At 36.7% G+C, this 18,050-nt stretch overlaps 1 protein-coding gene across 6 annotated transcripts in view; it reads right to left on the bottom strand.

Annotated features, from left to right (window-relative positions):
- LOC149076942 (uncharacterized) overlaps positions 1–18,050 on the bottom strand; it is a 341,983-nt gene that overhangs the window by 313,988 nt on the left and 9,945 nt on the right. The window contains exon 1 of one of the 6 annotated variants that reach the window (XM_089244667.1): positions 13,235–13,841. The exons of the other annotated variants lie outside the window; for them this stretch is intronic. Within the exon in view, the coding sequence (XP_089100793.1) occupies positions 13,235–13,381 (147 nt within the window). The 5' untranslated portion in view covers positions 13,382–13,841. Of the gene's footprint in view, positions 1–13,234; positions 13,842–18,050 lie in introns of those variants that run through there. 6 annotated transcript variants of the gene reach the window in all.

Genomic DNA, 18,050 nt, shown 5'->3' with positions numbered 1-18,050 from the left:
CCAATGTCTCTAAAATCACTCTTGTAGTCATTCTCATGCTTGCACACTGTTTTCGTCACTCACATGCTTTTAAAAACAGTTGCACATATGAGTGACCAAAACACCAATGCTATTTTGGTGGCTATTCACATGCTTGCACGCTATTTTGGCGGTCATTTACATGCTTGCACACTGTTTTGGTCACTCACATACTTGTACGGGCTCTAGATCACTCACTCTGACCTGGTTCCCCACTCGGTAGGTCACTCGTTGGCCATTCACATGCTTTCTCGTGCTCTAGACCACTTACTGACCTAGTTCCTTGCTATTTGGAACAGGTGGATTTATTGAGGGTTGTTCAAATTTCACCGTCCTACTAATTTTCTTGGCAACTAATTCCTCAAATTTGCCGCCCGGGACTATAGCCAGCTAAACCCCCTCCACTGTAAATACGCCACTGAATGGGAAAGGTTGTTTATTGCGTTCTTGTAAAAATATCGAGATTTTTCTACTCACATTTATACGCCATATACAAAATTTTTAAGGAATTGTGTGTTATTTTAAAAGTCGTAAATATATTTATTACTTTTGCAACTTTCCGGAAAAAAACTATAGATGGAAGCAGTGGTATAAATTCCGCACTAAAATGTTCTGATGGTTTCTTTTCACGTATAAAATCCGTGGGATACGTGCAGGAATGTACGGTACCTATGTTAGAGAGAGAGAGAAGCTTAACCATTCAAGCGGTTTTTAAAATTTTCTTCATCCGCATTATAACTTGCCGCAGTGGAAATCACTAAACCATATAGAAATTGCCACCTATTTTCAATAAGAATTTTTTTTTTTCGATTGCGTGAGCTGACTAATATTTTTCCTTAACAGAAAATAATAATGCTAAAAAGAAAACAAGAGCTTCAAATTCTCGTGGTATGTGTCATGCGTGCAGCACAGGCGTTGGATAGGCCAAGTTCAACTGTCCATAAGATCATGCGAAATATCCTCCAATATTATCTGTACAAACTTTCACTTGTGAAGCCGTTGCTTCCACATAACTATGACGCTTGACTCCGGTTCTCACTGTAGTTTCTAGCGTTGAGGTAGATTCAGAATGGCCTTAGAAAATCCTCTGGACAGAAGAATCGCATTTTCACTTGGATGGTGCAGTCAATACCCACAACTGCCGAATTTGGCAACCAGAAAATCCTCACGCTATCTTAGAGGTTTCGTTGCATTCAACAAAAGTGACGGTATAGTGTGACTTTACTGCATCATTTCATTCTCTGCATCTACTTCTACGAGGAGTTACGTTCTACAGGTCCAGTGACATGTTCGATCACCGGGAAGGAATTTGCATTGCTGTTACAGAACGAAATTGTTCCGGCTCTGCAGCACGTCACTGCCTTGTAAGCAATCTTTATGCAAGACGGAGCTCCTCCACAAATTGCAGTGTGCGTTAAGAATGTTGTTAAAACACATTTTACAGAAGAATGTGTCATCAGCCGGCACTTCCCTAATCTATGGCTTTTCCACTTCCCGGACCTTAATCGATGCGATTTTTGGCTTTGGGGACGTTTGACACATACCACGTTTGGGGACGCCTTTAAGGTCAGGTAAAGTGCTTGGATTGTCAGGACTTACATTAAGTCCTGACAATCCAAGCACTTTACCTGACCTTAAAGGCAGCATTTCACGCCATGTGCTGAACATTTTCCCACGCACACTTCGGTTAGTTGTGGAACATACAATCTTACGATTTCACATGATATCTGAAAATGATGGCGATCATGTGGAACATGTTACCTCCACGAAATTTCAATTTCCTGATAGCTGGTTTTGCCAGTAGGCTATTTTAATATGGGATCTTTTAATTATGGACGCCCTGTACATATACTGACAGGGTTAAAGAAGTGACAAACCATTGTAAAGGCATATACATAATACATGTTGGAAACGCATTGGTAGGGAACCACGATTACCAAAGTAAACATTCCGAAAGTGATTGTTGAGGACGAGAAGCCTTTGTTGCCCGACAGTTTTTCGCCCATTTCGGGCATTTGCATAGCTCTGTCAAACCTTTTAAAGTAGCCTATCGTTCAATCGGTCCCCATTTGGTAAATATGCGACATTTGGCGACGATGGATCTAAAATTGTAGATTTGTATAGAGAACACGCACGCGCGCGCACACACACACAAAACCAATTATAATCTGCGACGGGCCGGCGAGAACCTCTAAGTGGGCCATAATTTGTCCATCGTTATACTACAGTCATCTAAGTTACGTGGTCTCGAATCTCTCTCTCCGTTCGCAAGTTTTCAGATAAAAGGGACTCTTCGATGCTCCCCGCACAGATCGAGAATAGCAAAAATGATATTCCCAAGTTGAATAACATATTATGTGAACGCTCATTTACATATTAGCCCACGAATAATAATCTTAATTAGAAGAAAATGCCAGAAGCCATTACCCTTCTATACAATAACACACACACACACACATTCTACAACAATATGTCGTTACGCAACATTTCCAACCCAACTGGAAGTATTTACGGGGCACGAACACGCACAAACAAAATTCTTCGAAAAACCAAAAGCAGTTATTCCTGTGACCGGATAGTAAAGTAGTTGAAGACATCTTTTTCTTTTTGCTCCCATTAAAAAAAAAGCTACCAAAGGTAAGAGTTTTCTTTTTTTCCTATGCTTTTTTTCTTCTCTTCTCTGTTAAATTAGGTAGGCGCAGACAGTTCCTGAGTGTATTAACCGCGATATAATATACAGTTGTTGGGCATCAACACGTGACCTGTGCGCTTCATGTTTTTTTTTTCACCTTCTTTCCTGTTTTCAACTGATTGCGAAATATTTTCCCCAAGGTGGGTGGTGCAATTGTGCAGAATAAAAAAAATATATAAATAAATGGACTTCTTGTGCAGTCTATTTCAGCATCTGCTTAATAAAAACAAATATGACATTCTCCTTGCAAGAAGAAAATGGAGTCCATTTCGCAAAATAAATGGTTTCATCTCTCTCTCTCTCTCTGTGATTATACTAATTATTGTTATTATCATTATCTCATAGTCATCAATGGAATGAAAAAAAAGTGAAATGTCAAAATACTGTAAATGAATTTCACCTGTCTTGCTGCTAAAGATCTGCAAGGTGAGTTTTCAATGTCCATTGAAAACTTTATGTGTATGTACTTACTTTCAACCCTCTATGGTTCCGTATGTATTTGAATATGCATGGCAAATACATGGTAAAAAAAAAAACCATTGCTACATTTTTTTTTAACATTCAAGAAAGTACGTCTTTTAGTGTCATTCGGAACCAAATATGACTATAAGTACGGTACATTTCCTTTCGTCCCTTATTCACGACGATGCATGGATTCCACAGTCCTTTTTTTGTCTGCCTTGGCAGCCCCGACAACTGCACATACTAAAAATAAAAATGTGCATTTATGAAGATATTTTGTTCCAATTATTTCTTAATTAATGTTGCGGTTTGAATCTTATCAAAACATTTAGTATATATCTTCTTAGAAGAGAATATCTTTTTCAGAATGTTCTCTGAAAATGTAATTAAAAAAAAAGAATGCCTCTTTAAACCCCTCTACACGTTTTTCGACAAAGCCACAACACAAAATCCCCACAGTTGGGGTTTATCGGGCTAGTAATGTTGTCTACGGATTAGCAGGTTCTCATATTCACTAATTTACCGCACACCAACTCTGGTCATGTATCACCTTAAGGCAATTTCCAAACCAGTGGAGTTGGGTAGGAAATAAAGGCGCCATCTGCCGGTGGTTGTTCTTGTGTTCTTGCCCGGGTTCGAACCCGAGGAACTTCATACTGGAAGATAAGCATCTTACCACTGCGCCACTCGGGCGCATCCTCTCATATTCACTGGTCCTGTCTTACGGACCAGTGACTTTAATTTTTTTTTTAAATTCTAACGCTGTAATCTAAAAAGGTTTGATTCCTTGTCTATGTCATTTTTTGAGAGCCGCTGAAACTGTACTTTCAGATTTCAGGGAAATTTCAGAAATTGAGGGGAATTCGAAATACAATTCGAGGTAACAACTATTCCATTTTGTTAGCGCAAGATTTTATCATTTTATATACAGAACAGTAAAGTAAAAGCAAGCTGCATAATTGACATATTATCTTTCGTTTTTGCAGCAAACTGTATATTTTACCCTTAATTAGACACAGTAACTGATTTAAAAAAAAATCCAACTCTAATTAATTGAATTGCTCAGCTAATGCATTTTTTTCAATTCAAAATATGCTAACAGCACCGATTTACATCCGTATTTATAAAAGAAAAATTCAATACGTTTTTACGTTGATGAACCATAGAGGGTAAAAGTATAAAAACATAATATCGGTCTGTTCAGCACACGAGAGTGTGGAACAAAAATATCAATAAAAATGTGAATTATAGATTATGAGAATAAAGTTTTTAATTTTTGGGGTAGATTTAAACGAAACCTTTGAGTGGATTTATTCAGCTTTTGCAAACCTAATTTTGATTTGGATTGATTTTTTTCATCATATAAGCAGTACAATTCTAAATAGACTTTTTTTTTTAAAATGATTTTTCCGGCTTTCAATGCGCGTCATCAGCTATAAAAAAAATTATCAGTGTGAAAAAAAAAATGAGCATTTAAGGGTTAAAATGTTTCTCGTGACATTTCTGTGATGATTTTCTAATTAGCACTTTCATTGATCTTTGATTTTTGTTATCTTCCGTTATCAATTTTCAAGGCACTTTTTTACTTTGTTTCAATTAAAAAGAGGAATGAAGCATTAAAAGACGAGTGGAGGGAACTTCCTCAATTAAATTTCTAAGTTATTTACATGAGGAAAGACCCCCCCACCCCCACCCCAATGGGCTTCTTTTCTAGAGCAGATGCAAAATAAGAACTTTCCCATCAAGTAGTAGAAGGAAAAATAATATGTTGAGCCTCTCTGAGAGGTTACATAAATTCTCAAGTGGAGACTGAGCATTTGAGGTCATCCAAATCTATTTTCCCCTGCATACCTTCACGTATACACTCTCTATTTTATCATTATTTCATTCTTTCCCCCTCCAGAATAATCCTAAGTTAGTTTTTTGTATCCTATTTTTCGAATCTTCCCTAGTCCCTTGTATTCAATTGAGCTTCAAAGAGAAAATGCCCATTCACTAACAAGAGGATTCTTCATCTTTCCTCCGCCTTTGTAGGCCTATAAAAGCCGTTTATTCGACCTATATAACATTCTTGTCTGCAAATACCAACTTCAATAAGCGTGTTTACTTAACAAAACACAATCGCACTTAATGCGTAAAAGCGGTCATAGGATAATCACGAAAGACTGAAACGTTTCAAGGACGCTTCATGTATCTCATAAGAGCCTGCTGTTTTAATTATGCTAATACCAATAATCTCAAGTGTGTTGCGCTTATGGTTACTAGCCCAGTCTAATCTATCGAAATGTCTGTATTAATTATAAACTTGACTTGCAAGTACGTGAAGTTTAAAAAAATTTATTCAAAGTTTAATTTAGCACTTTAAAACTGAAGTGGGCATGAAATCTAATTAATTTCCGTCTCGAGGATTTCGTTATGCAACGGTGACACAAACTATAAGTGATGCTCCTTGAAAATTATGTGCTATTATACAAGGTGATTACTTGTGAATTCCCCTTGCCGTACTTTACTGGTGAACCGTTGATCGTAGGGGCAGTGCCAATTAAAAAAATCATCCAAATAACGTTTAGAACTCAGATACGTCATTCATGTTGCAAAGAGTTGTATAGTTACTGAAATTAAAAAAATTCATTTTACATCGATTCCTATAAGAAAAAAATCCGGTTTTGGTTTACGAACGGACTTCAGGAACGAATTAAGTTCGTAAACCGAGGGTTGACTGTACTAAAATTTGGGAAAGTTTCGTAACTAATGATCACTAATTATCATCCTACGTTAATTTTGATGCTCAAACTTTTTTCCAGTGACTTTGGAGTTCGAATTAACCAAGATTGTATATTATATGTGAGTAGAATGATAATTCATAGCGTTTAATTACAGGTTAACAATAAATAATATTTAATGTATTAAAAGTCGAAAACAAAAAGATTTTCCTGAGGTAAATGTTGAAATTCATCCAGTAAAACCTACGATTTAATTCAATAATTTTATCCAATGGTATTAAGTCTTGATGGTGGCTTGTAGGATAAGTTCCCAGAGTCGAGTAGGGCCCCAAAAAATAAAAAAAATTGACGATATACAAGACATTTTTATAAGCATAATTTTTGTTGAAGGGACTCCAAAAAATACTGGGACTGTACATGGGTCTGTTTAATTTTAATTCGTTAAGACGATCTTAATGTAACCCTAAATAATACTTGAGCTGCATCAAAAACTTCACTAAAAGCACGTAGTAACTCGTCACAATATACAGGTTGCATAGGAAAGTCCCTTTATCCTTAGAGAAGAAACCGTTAATCTTAGAAGCATACTTTCAATTGTAAAAAGTATCCAAATAACAACGTGTAGACCTCAGATAGGTCATTTATATTGAAGGGAGTTTATGTAGTTATTAAAATTAAAAAATTAACTTTTTATTTTGTCTCCCCCCTTCTTGAGAAACAGATAGTTGCCCTGTTTTTCATGAGCCCAAAAAGAGATCATGTTTTCAAGTGCAATAATTCACTTAGGGGTTTGAATTCGAAAATCGCTGATAATGAGGGAAAGAGCAGCATAAACTCACAGTCAAACTCATTCTACGGTTCATATGCTGTTCTTTTCCTTCATTTTCAGTGATTTTCGAATTCAAATACAGTCGAATTTTAGTTGAAAGTCACTGCAAAAAAGTTCGAATTATCTAATTAACCTATCCTTGATCTGCAAAATTACTACAAATTGCAACTTAATCATCAACATTCACATAGGACAGAGGTCTTCAACCTTTTTCTAGTCGCGGGCACTGCCTGTACCTATCATCAAAAGAAGAGCACCCTCACGGCACGTTTGACATACGAATGCATGAAATCAGGATTATTTCAATCCTTGAATGCAATTGTACAAAGTGCTTAATTGGAACGTTGATCAAGTGCTCGCGAGCAACAAATCGGAAACAAGCATCGAGCTTTGAGGGTGTTTCTGGGAGCACCACGGTGCTCGCGAGCAACGGATTGAAGATGCCCGACCTAATTATCAATCATTAAATTTTTATCATCAAGCACGATGACAAAAATTTTAATAATTCATAATTATAATAATTGATTTTAGCTGATTTACGGAAACAGTTCATCCGTTATGAGAACTGTTTCCCAAATTTTGCTTATCGTTCTTATGCTATAACCGAGGAAATATACTTTCACTAACGTATAACACAAACTGAACATTCCGATACTTTTCATACTGTTAATGATGACAAAACGAGTAAGATTTTGAATGCTACACCCTTGATCTATAAGCGTAACATAATCGGTAATCATAAAGCATAATCGGTATTAAGTGGTACATATTCTAGATGTGTACTCCAGCTGAACAATGTTAAAATGGGCATTAAACTATCACAAAAAAAAAACAGTAGATGGGTTCGTCCTTGTCACAAACTTTCCTAACGCAGAGTACAACAAATACGACGACATGATCACAGAAAAGATTTCTACAGCAGGACGTCCCCCATCGAGGGGTTAGCGCACCAACCTATCGGTGAACATTAAAAAAAGGATGCTGTTCGGAATCGGCAATAAATTATAGGTCCCGGTGTAATTTACCCTAGTGTCCAGAAAATGACCGCGGTGCGACCAAAATGATTTAATGATGATCGAATTATCCAAGTTCTAATGTATCTAAGCGAATATTGCACATAACAACATGAAAATTTTTTTTGTTGCCCTCAAGAAAGACAGGGCAACAACTTTCTAATTTGGTTGCTTAGGACAGAGTGACGAAAGAGAACGTTTTTTTTTCTTTAGTAACTAGCAGCCCCTTGCAGTATGAATGACGTATCTGAGGTTTACACGTTATTTTGATACTCTTTTCAATTGAACGTATGCTTCTAGGAACGTTATATCAATTGTCCAAATGTCGAGTTATTCCAGGATAAAGGGACTTTCCTACGCACCCTGTGTAAATAAACATTACAAATCATAGTAGTTGTTTGGTTTAAGATGATAGAAATATTCAAGGAAACGAAGCCACCCGGAATTCTGTATTTTCACGTAATCTATGGGCACGCTCCATCCATTCGCTAGATTTGGGGGAAGTGTGAAAACTTCCGGGCCTCACGTAAAACGTAAGACATAACGTTATGGGCGGATTTGTAGAGTGAGATGTAAACGGATGATGTAAAGAAAAGGAAATCAAGGCATTGCAAGTATTATCTGTTAGAGGGTGAATTTCGGTAGAACAAAAATAGTCATAATCCAAGAAAGCCTCTTCCTGGATAAATAGGGCTCCTGCTGTTCGGATAGGGCACGTGCACCAACAGCAACGGGCTATTTTTGAAGCATATACGATAAGAAAGAAGGGAGGAATAACCAAGTGAAAGCATAAACCCTCTTCCAAAATAGAAAAGACAAACCACGTTTTGCTAGTTAAAACGGCTGTCTGGCCGATGTTCAGTCATCGTCAGTAATAGTTTATGGGGGGAAAAGAAACATTTCCGCCTCATTTTCGTCGAGTGAGGAAAACTAAAGACGTGTCTACACATCTTCAGACTTAATGGGGGAAACAAAAATCCATCGAAATAGATCTGAACCTTTCAGAATCCAAATACAGTCAAAGCTCGATAGGTCGAATGTGCAGCGGCCGACAAAAACTTAAATCGACTTATCGGTAGTTTTGATTTCAGACTGGGAAAAAGAGAGATTCATTAAAATAATAGCTATATATACTAATAGCGTGTTTGTAAAATAACAGGAGATGAAGAAATTCACAGTTATTCTAATTTAATGATATTTATTTATTTAATGAGAATATTTAGTAATAAAAATAGACGTTCATACGCTATTATGGGAACGGACGGATACATGATACTCGTATAAATGAAACAAATTATAAATAAAGTGTATGAAGTCCTATACAAGATTATTTTCCGTCCAAAAATGCCGTGACTTTTGACTCTCTCTCTCTCTCTCTTTTTATTATCCTTTCATGAGGAAGTCATATTTACTTTTTGCAAGCAGACAAATGTATCTGCTAAATGAATCTGCTAAATTCTATTGCTAAACGCAAAATCATATTGCCAAATGTAAAATTATGTTGCCAAATGCTAAATTCTGTTGCTAAATGCTAAATTCTGTTGCTAAATGCTAAATTATGTTGCTAAATGCTAAATTCTGTTGCTAAATGCTAAATTATGTTGCTAAATGCTAAATTTTATTGCTAAATACTAAATTGTATTGCTAAATGAAATGTTTTACATTTCTCTCATTCTCTGAAACTTTGACTCAAAGAAAGAAAACTTCGAGAGTTAAAAAATAAATTTTAACACAAAAATACGGAAAAAGTTCTGGGGCTGAGTGAAAACTTCCGACTAAAACACATATTCAAGTTGTAGGAGTTCGACTTATCGCGAATTGACTACACCCGAAATTGGCTAATTCGAATGTTAGGAATTCCCCTTGAGTTTTTTATAATCAATTTAATGTTAAAATTACCTGTTTAATGCGTTTTTCCCTCCTCACGTTTTGGATAATTCAGAATTTAATTCACAGGTATGTCACTTTTTTTGCAAAATGTCTCTTTTCTCAGAATTTCCGGCTAACTTTCATTCATCTCTTTTTTTTTTCAATTATTCCGTGGTTTACTGCTGTTATCCCCGAACACAGTACGTATAACATGTAGCCTAAATTAAAAAGTTACAATGAACAAAGTTACAATATCTGAACTTTTTTTTTTTTTCGATTCAAAGAAGCAATGACTTTGCTGCTAGATCCACACACAGGCTTCTTCCCGCAGCAGCTGGTGTGATACCGGACCTTAGATGACTTCATTAGTATCTACCAAAACCGAGTGTTGAAATCATTTATTATCTGGTAAAATAAATGTCTCTCTAGCATTACTGTTCGTTTATTTTTGAACTATCAAATGCAGCTTGGCAGCATGTTTTACAATTTCCAAACGAGGTTCATACGTTTGTTTTCTTGCTGTTCGTCTCAGCTGAGAATTCTCAGGACAATTCTGGACATTTCTGGAATAAAAAGTTGTAATTGTTTTACGGTTACGTACATTGGTGAAGAAGTAGGGAAAAAAAAAGTCCCATTGAATCTTTTGATGAAGAGGATGAAAACATACAGTCGATTCCGTTATAACGAACTCCAAGAGACTGGAGAAATCACTTCGTTATAACGAAATTTTGTTAAAAAGAAATTCCAGCTTTTTCACATTGTTCCTATGTAAACATATCCGGGTGATAGGAAAAGTTTTCGTTAAAACGGAATTTAACTATAACGGTATTTACTAAAACGGTAGGCGTTCCTATTCTAACACTAGCACAGATACTACAAACATGTTCGAAACATTAAGGCTGTCGAAGCTCGAAAATCGCATCATTCATTTTCTGAATAAACTCGAAGATTTTGAGCATCGAAAAGCAAACAAATTAAAATCACAAATTTACAAATGAAATAATTGTGGCTATCGTGATTGTTTTGCATTTTACACAAACACTGTAATTATTATTCCACAAACACTTATATTATTCCAGTTGTCTAAGCAGGAAAATAAGTTGGAATAATAAGTGATAGCATTTAATAAATTTTTATAATTATAAAAAGAGTGATTTTTTTTGTGAAAGTATAATTATCCTATATTGATGAATTGAATTTTGAATGATCCGAACTATTTTTGCAGCTGCCCCCCCCCCCTCCGATTTCGAATTAACCCAGTTTTACTGTATCAATATAGAGTCACAGTATTCTGATAAGTGAAAGTTCTAATTAAATGGTAGAAACTCTTTCAAAAAAAGAAAAAAGTAAAAAATTGGTTAAAGTTCACGTATGTTTTTACTGCAACCTGTGTGGTGCCCTGCTGGTTTCTTGCCCCCAGCAGCTGTTTCTCAGCAAGAAACACCAACAAAAGTGATGGCTGTCAGGTAGAAATATTGCATACACATAGCGGGTGGAATTTCCATTCACTTTTCGAGCGTCACTGACAGAAAAACAGCGAGCATCCGAACGAGAAAAAAAAAAGAGGAATGCATTGAAAATTTCGAAAAATATAAACTCAAATACTGTTGCCTTGTCTCAGTATAATACAGACCCGAAATCATCAATGTTGACATGAACAGCGCGCACGTGCGTGTGTATGGGCGAGCATTTCAACATGCAAACCGAAGAGCCCATCTAAATCGTCATTTAAAAGTTTAATGATCACATCGGGCGCGGAAGCCCTGGTCGACTCGCCTAAAGTACCAAAGGATGTTCAGGGGTGTCGTGAGTTCGATACCCGGTTCGTTTTTGTCAGAAAACCTTCCTGACACAGGGGTACAACAAAAATGGCGACATGACCGCAGAAAAAATTGCTACCGCTGGGAGTCCCCCATCGAGGGGTTAGCGCACCAACCTCTCGATGAGTATAAAAAAAGCAAGCCTGCCGTTCGGAATCGGCAATAAACTGTAGGTTCCGGTCTAAAATTAGCCCTCGTGTATGTGCAGAAAATGACCGTGGTGCAACAAAAACAATCAAATCAAATGATCACATCAACATTTGTCTGAATCGACCAAGACCTTCGAATTAACGGGAATTCGGATCATATGAGAAACAATGCGGAAGATGTTGGTTTTACTTGAAAATAATTTTCAAGTTCTACATCACCGACATAAGTTTGATAATGAATGTCTTCTGCACCTTGTTGCGGTGCAAAACGTACAGCCTGGTACAACTGAACCTGATTTAAATTTCAATAATATTTTTTTCCTTTAATGTTACTGGTCGGGAAAGACCGGTGGTCACTCTATAAGAATATGCACACAGTATGCACAATACGTATTATTTGAGAATCTGTTATTATATTTGTTAAAACATTCTGGCACCAGTCGGGTGGTCAGATTGTACAGGGTTTAAGTTAATTACGGTTCAGGTTTCACAATATGTACCGTGGCAAAATTGAAACCTGTTCCCAACGTATTAGTTCATGCGAAACCCTTGACTGATACTATATTCTATTTCACGGAGCCCAAAGGAAAACATAAACGTTTCTATAGGAAAAAAAAGTGGAACAGATGCTTTAAATCTCTATCGCATAACTCTGAGATCATGAATACGTTAGAGATGCAATATACACACACACACAACACGTTCCGGCATGCACCAATTCTTTAGAAATCACATAGAAAAATGTTGACGAAGTGCATGCCTGTGAATAAGTTATCGAAGTCATATGATCTTAACAGACACGAGAAGACATCTTCACATCAATGTGGGGGTATCGTTATATTTTTCTTAACGAAATATATCCGCAGATGACTTATATCCTCACCGTGTATACTTTCTGAGACAGAACACTTCAAAGTGTAATCGTTCGTGACGAATGCTTTGCAAGCACTCTGGAATTCGAATTCGAAAACGTATTCACATGAATGAAGTACGGCGGTTTTGCGTTAAAAAGACATAATTCGTAGATACCGTCAACGTTTGTTTGCTTCGTGTGATTTCCAAAGGAGCACATACACGAGCTATGAAATGAGAGATGAATTTTCAAAGATTTTTTGAAATTTAAAGAATGATATTTGATTCAAAATGAGGTAGAAAATATAATTTGAAAGTGTTTGAAAGACAAACATTCTTTCTTCATTTTCTTAAAGTCGTTGTTTGAGCAAAATGTCGTGTGTAAAATAACTGCACTTTTTAAGAGACAAAAACAAAAACTGAAGAAGACAGTGTGCACATATTATCCAACTCAAAATTTAAACATAATAGCTGGTGTTCTATTGGTCAGAAATATGAGAAGAAGCTTTTAGTGGAATAAAAAAAAAATTGAGAATTTTGACATATGAAATTTTTTGTACGAACGGTAACGTATTGTGCTGAATTAATTATAGCTCTTATTTATGTTCCCTCAGTTCAGTCCTCCTCATTGATGTTGATGACAAGGACCCTCCAGTTTGAGAATCCGAAATAAACTCAATTATCATTTTTTACACATTTAAAATATTCTGGGCACGAAGGTTTCAACAATGATATTCACACATAGTATGTAAATACAGTACGATTGAAGTAGTTTTACAAATTGAACTGTTCTTCACGTCGACTTACTTGTAAGAGAGCTATAACGATCCTCGTATTTCCAGACTGAACGGCGATCGTACTGATCGTTGTCGTCGGTGGTTTGCTAACGGGATCAGTCCCGTACGCAACACCGTTCGTTCGGGGTCGGACATCTCCGTTCCAGGCAGTAGCCATGATCAGTAGTTAAAGTAGACCAGTCACACAGGTGACAGCCCACACACACACAAACAAACACAAGGTTGACGATTTCCAATCACAAACGCCACGAACACCGGCACGTCATGACAGCTAACACACACTCACATTTAATAAGGCACATTGGTCGTCACACACTCAGATGCAAGAGGCGAAATTAAATAACCGAGCCCAATATACGTGTGTGAATGTGTGTGCGTGTGCTCCTTTGGGAAAGCAAAACACCGCTACTTGAAAAGGGGATTTTTCACAACTTCGGCAATAGGTACTGAATAAATAAAATGAAAAAAAAAGACACAAAAAACAAGCGGCGCTTCAGCAGGAGCTGAGCGAGGCTTGGCCTCTTGCCCACATGCTTTCTTATTCTTTTTCTTCTGGTCTTTGGAACAGAGAAGACGACGAGACACGTACGTACTCAACTCACGCCATCAAACACATTACTAAAAAGAAAAACTTTCTCGCCATACCCCAAAACAGAGCGACTTTGCTGTGCTACTATTACTAACTAAATTCCCTACTGCACAGGGAAAAAGCGACACGATTTTTCCCCTTATTTCTTCTCCTTCGAAGCTGAGTATTACATAATTATCGTACTGATTTTTTATTAAACGCTTCACTCGAAATATTTTGTGGTTTCTCTGATGACGGATTTTTTATTCTTTGAATGACTTTAATCTATATTGAACTTAGCTGTCTACAGCTTTAACAACCGATCAGAGACACCCTTAGGGATTTGCGACAGCAGCGATCGCACGGGCCTTAGCGTTTTCGGGGGGCCCCTGCACTTACGGTAAAAGAAATGAAAATCACGTTTGTTTTGAGAGATGTCTAAGCTTCAATTATGGAACTATTTCTTTCATTTACTTCTGAATTTTCATCTATTTTTTTGGATTTTTTTTTCCCATCATTAATTCTAAATTTTCATTTGCTTTCAGATGGTTTCTTCCGTTAGTAATTATTTCTTTCATCAATTTAAAATTTTCTTCATTTTTGACATCCATATTTTTATGGGTATCTTTTTCTCAGCCACCGCGTTGGGCATTTTTCCTGTTCTGGCGTTGTATTTGTATTGGTATTTGAATTTCCATGACTGCAAGGCCTCCTAGTTCTCGATGTAGTAATGATGTCCAAAATGGCACTCGCAGAAAATGTATGGAAAGAAAGACTGGATAGAAAGAATGTATGTCTCTCCAGAATTTTCAGTGAAAATTTTAAATGATTTAAAAAAAAAAGCCAAATAAAATTCGACACTGATATCAAAGCATGAGAAGCACTGCCCAAGTGAGCAACGTAATTTTTTTATTAATCAAATTCGGCCAAAAAAAGATTCAATTAATTGAATTTGCCATCAATATTTTGACCATGTCCAAGAAGCTGTATCTATACTGCAGCAATGCCCATAGGCAAAATGTCTTGATAACAAATGAAATCGCCATCTACCTAGGAGCTTTCAACTTTTGCAATCAGAAGATACAGAGTCTAATATACATCTTCATCTAGGAAATCATCTGAATTCCTTTCTTTCTGATTCATTGGTCTATATTTCTTTGTTCCAACAGCTAAAGACTTTGTTTGAAGATGCAAAACGCAGATTTTTGATCAAGAATTCGGCAAAGTTCATGAAACATCATCGATACTTCGGTGGTTTCGTGTTTTCTGATTATTGTATCAAATCAAATCAAAAACCAATGAAAAGATTGTGGTGTCGTATCGGGAAAAAAAACTGATCGGTCCAGCTGCTATAGGCTCTATAATGGCGAAGATGAGATTCATAGTTGAGGTCCAATTCAAATTTAAGCCGGGTACTTATTGATTAAATATATTGATGAATAAAATCCATGGTCAAGATCAAAGATGGCCACCTTAAAATGTATTCGTACGATATCAGCGCGCGTTTTCTTATACTGTACAAGCAATGCACGCGTAATTTTGCGTTTGAAAACATGGCTCGTTTTTCTACCCGTAATGCGAAGATTTAACTATTCCAGGTTTACTTACGTAACTAGGAAAGATTTACAATACTTACTCGATCAAGTTGATGTAAATTTACATGAAAATATTCGTGTAATAATCCCTTTTAAATCGGGTGTTCTAATTTTTTGAAGAAGAAAACAACTTTTTTGGACGTTCCTCTTAAAACGAGGAGTGAAAAGTCATTTGGTATTTTACGACGCATTTAGTCTACTTTATGTAAGTTTTTTGCCACCGATATACTCAAAAAGAACTTATTACAAGATGGAAACTCAAATTGCAGCCGCAATATGAATTTCGGCTCTCTAACTTGAACCTTTTGGGAACTGTGCTCGTAAATTTCTGGGACGTTCTAATGTTTTGAAACAAATGTGTAATGTAAAAAAACCCATTGTTATTTTACCGTGTGCAGTCGATCACTCATATCAGATGAATTAGACAAACAAACCAGAGATCACACACATACACACACACGTTTAATGGTGCAAGGACCGAACTATTCTACGAGAATCTTCAGTTTTCCCCATTTAATACTAGATTTGACACATTTAACGAAACCCTTTAGTGTGTAAATTTGAATATCAAAAATATCGAGAAAAAAAAAAGGAAATAATTGATCAAACTGTGAGTGTAAAATACTCACATCATCAAAAGCCCTTCTATAATCAGTTGTTTTTTGTTACAAATAACCATGCTTCATATTTCATTACCTACTTCAAACTCCTCCTCATAACTTGATTCTATTATTTATTCCCTGAAATATCAAGTGACCATATATCCGTTATTGCAGTGGCAGTGATAACAGTTACGCTTCGATGTTATCGATACAAGAAGCCCTTGAAATCAATGTAGTTTATATTATGCAGTTTATTAGTTCGTTATATCAGCTTCTCTGATCAAATTACTTTGGCACGTGAATCAAGATATGGAGGTCAGTTTGAAGGGGGCGAAAAATTTTCCATGAGAGGTCATTAACCAGTGATTGTGGTCCGTGGTTTATTAAAGAATTTCATACAATTTTTCTATTTTTTACGGATTTGCCATTCCTGTTTTCTCTCTTTGTTCTGTCACAGGACAGTCTTTTCTTTTCGTGAATTCCAAAGGTCTGGTGGATGTATTACTTACCACACATTGGTTCCACGGCTCAAATGGCACCACTATTGTATTTCCCGAATGGCAGCTTGTGCTACTATCGTATGTAGTGTTGCTGCGTAATAATCATTCGTGGTGTTTAACATTCTCCTCTGAGATCTGTCATATGTTGTTGACCACGATATCACTTCATGCCACCACCTCCCCCCCCCCACCCCTCAAAGAGACTGCTAACGGTGCTCTAGAGTCTAGACCAGTGTTTCTCACCTTTTTTTAGCTCATGGCTTTCTTTGGACCGAATTTTCTCCTCGGGACTCCCTGTCTTATTCAGAGCTCCTCTACTCTCATGAAGGAGTGGAACCCTTTCTACTTATTGAATTTAAGTTAGTCAAAACTAATTTTTATTGAACAAAAGTTTTATAAATAAAATCGATCTTTGGAAGCCTGGGCCAGACACGAATCCAAAAGGAGGAAGGGTGATCATCCCTTCCAGGGGCTGAATTATATAAGAAAAAAGAGCGCCCCCCCCCAGAATATCTCAGGACCACGAGGGGGGTCTCGAGTGATCAGGAATTGAGTGATCTAGGAACATGCCGCAGTTACTCAAGTGATCTGGAACTGAGCCAAGGGTAACTAAAGTGAGCTGGATTATTTATTTTTTGGTGTGTGATATTTTCTTCTTTTAAAATAATCAATATTTTAACGCGGAACTTGTTTCCAAACACAAAAATGATGGAACATTCATTTTTTTAGTCTACACTTGTTGAACTGAAGTGAATAACTATCGGCCGCACCGTGACCACCCTATCAGCCGACGTCTGAACGAAAATAATAGACGTCGATCGTTATCTTCGGATAAATAATGCAGTTAGTTTCCTGTGGTTCCCAACTTCGAGGCGCGAACGTGAGCCGATCTCCCCTTTAAAAAGTTTCGCCACAGACAGCAACAGGCCTACAGCGGTACAATTATTCAATCATTGCACTTCACTCATAGTTAGAAAAATTGATGGCAGCGTTACACATAACAAGCATTACACAGTAACAAACTTCAAGTAAGTTTCACAACACGTACGTGCACATACCAACATGTACCAATTCATTAAAAATTCCGCATAAGATTGTGGACAAGGTGCATGTATTGGTGCAGTAGTCTTTCTTTTAATTGTGGTTCCATATTTAAAGGGATTTTCTTCACACAACCAACGATAACAAAGACTATCATTAGAATACATTAAATATTTTTCCCCTGTAGGGAAGAATAAAATTCCCTATTTGAAAAAAATAGTAGGAACGTTGTTATCATGATCAAAATCCGCCCCCATTGTTGCCTCTTTTCTTCCCCATTCATCAACGTTGGCTCAACTTTTAACCCTGGCCGCTATCGGCATAAGTCGTGGTGATGGTGAGAGAACGCACGAAAAATATACATTATATATATATATAAAACATTTAATGATCATTCAGGAATCGATAAGCGTGACTGATAATCAAAAATTATCATTAGATTTTCTCACATGAAATTTATGATGTTTTTACACGTTGTGGTGATCTAAATGAACCCGATGGTATTATTTATTACTTTCGA

This window comes from Pholcus phalangioides, unplaced genomic scaffold, assembly GCF_987345545.1.
Source record: "Pholcus phalangioides strain wild (caught in Gottingen) unplaced genomic scaffold, Ppha-v1.0 ptg000015l_1, whole genome shotgun sequence".
Classification (NCBI taxonomy): domain Eukaryota; kingdom Metazoa; phylum Arthropoda; class Arachnida; order Araneae; family Pholcidae; genus Pholcus; species Pholcus phalangioides.
The sequence above is the reverse complement of the archived record's forward strand: the minus strand, read 5'-3'. Positions and strand labels throughout refer to the sequence as shown.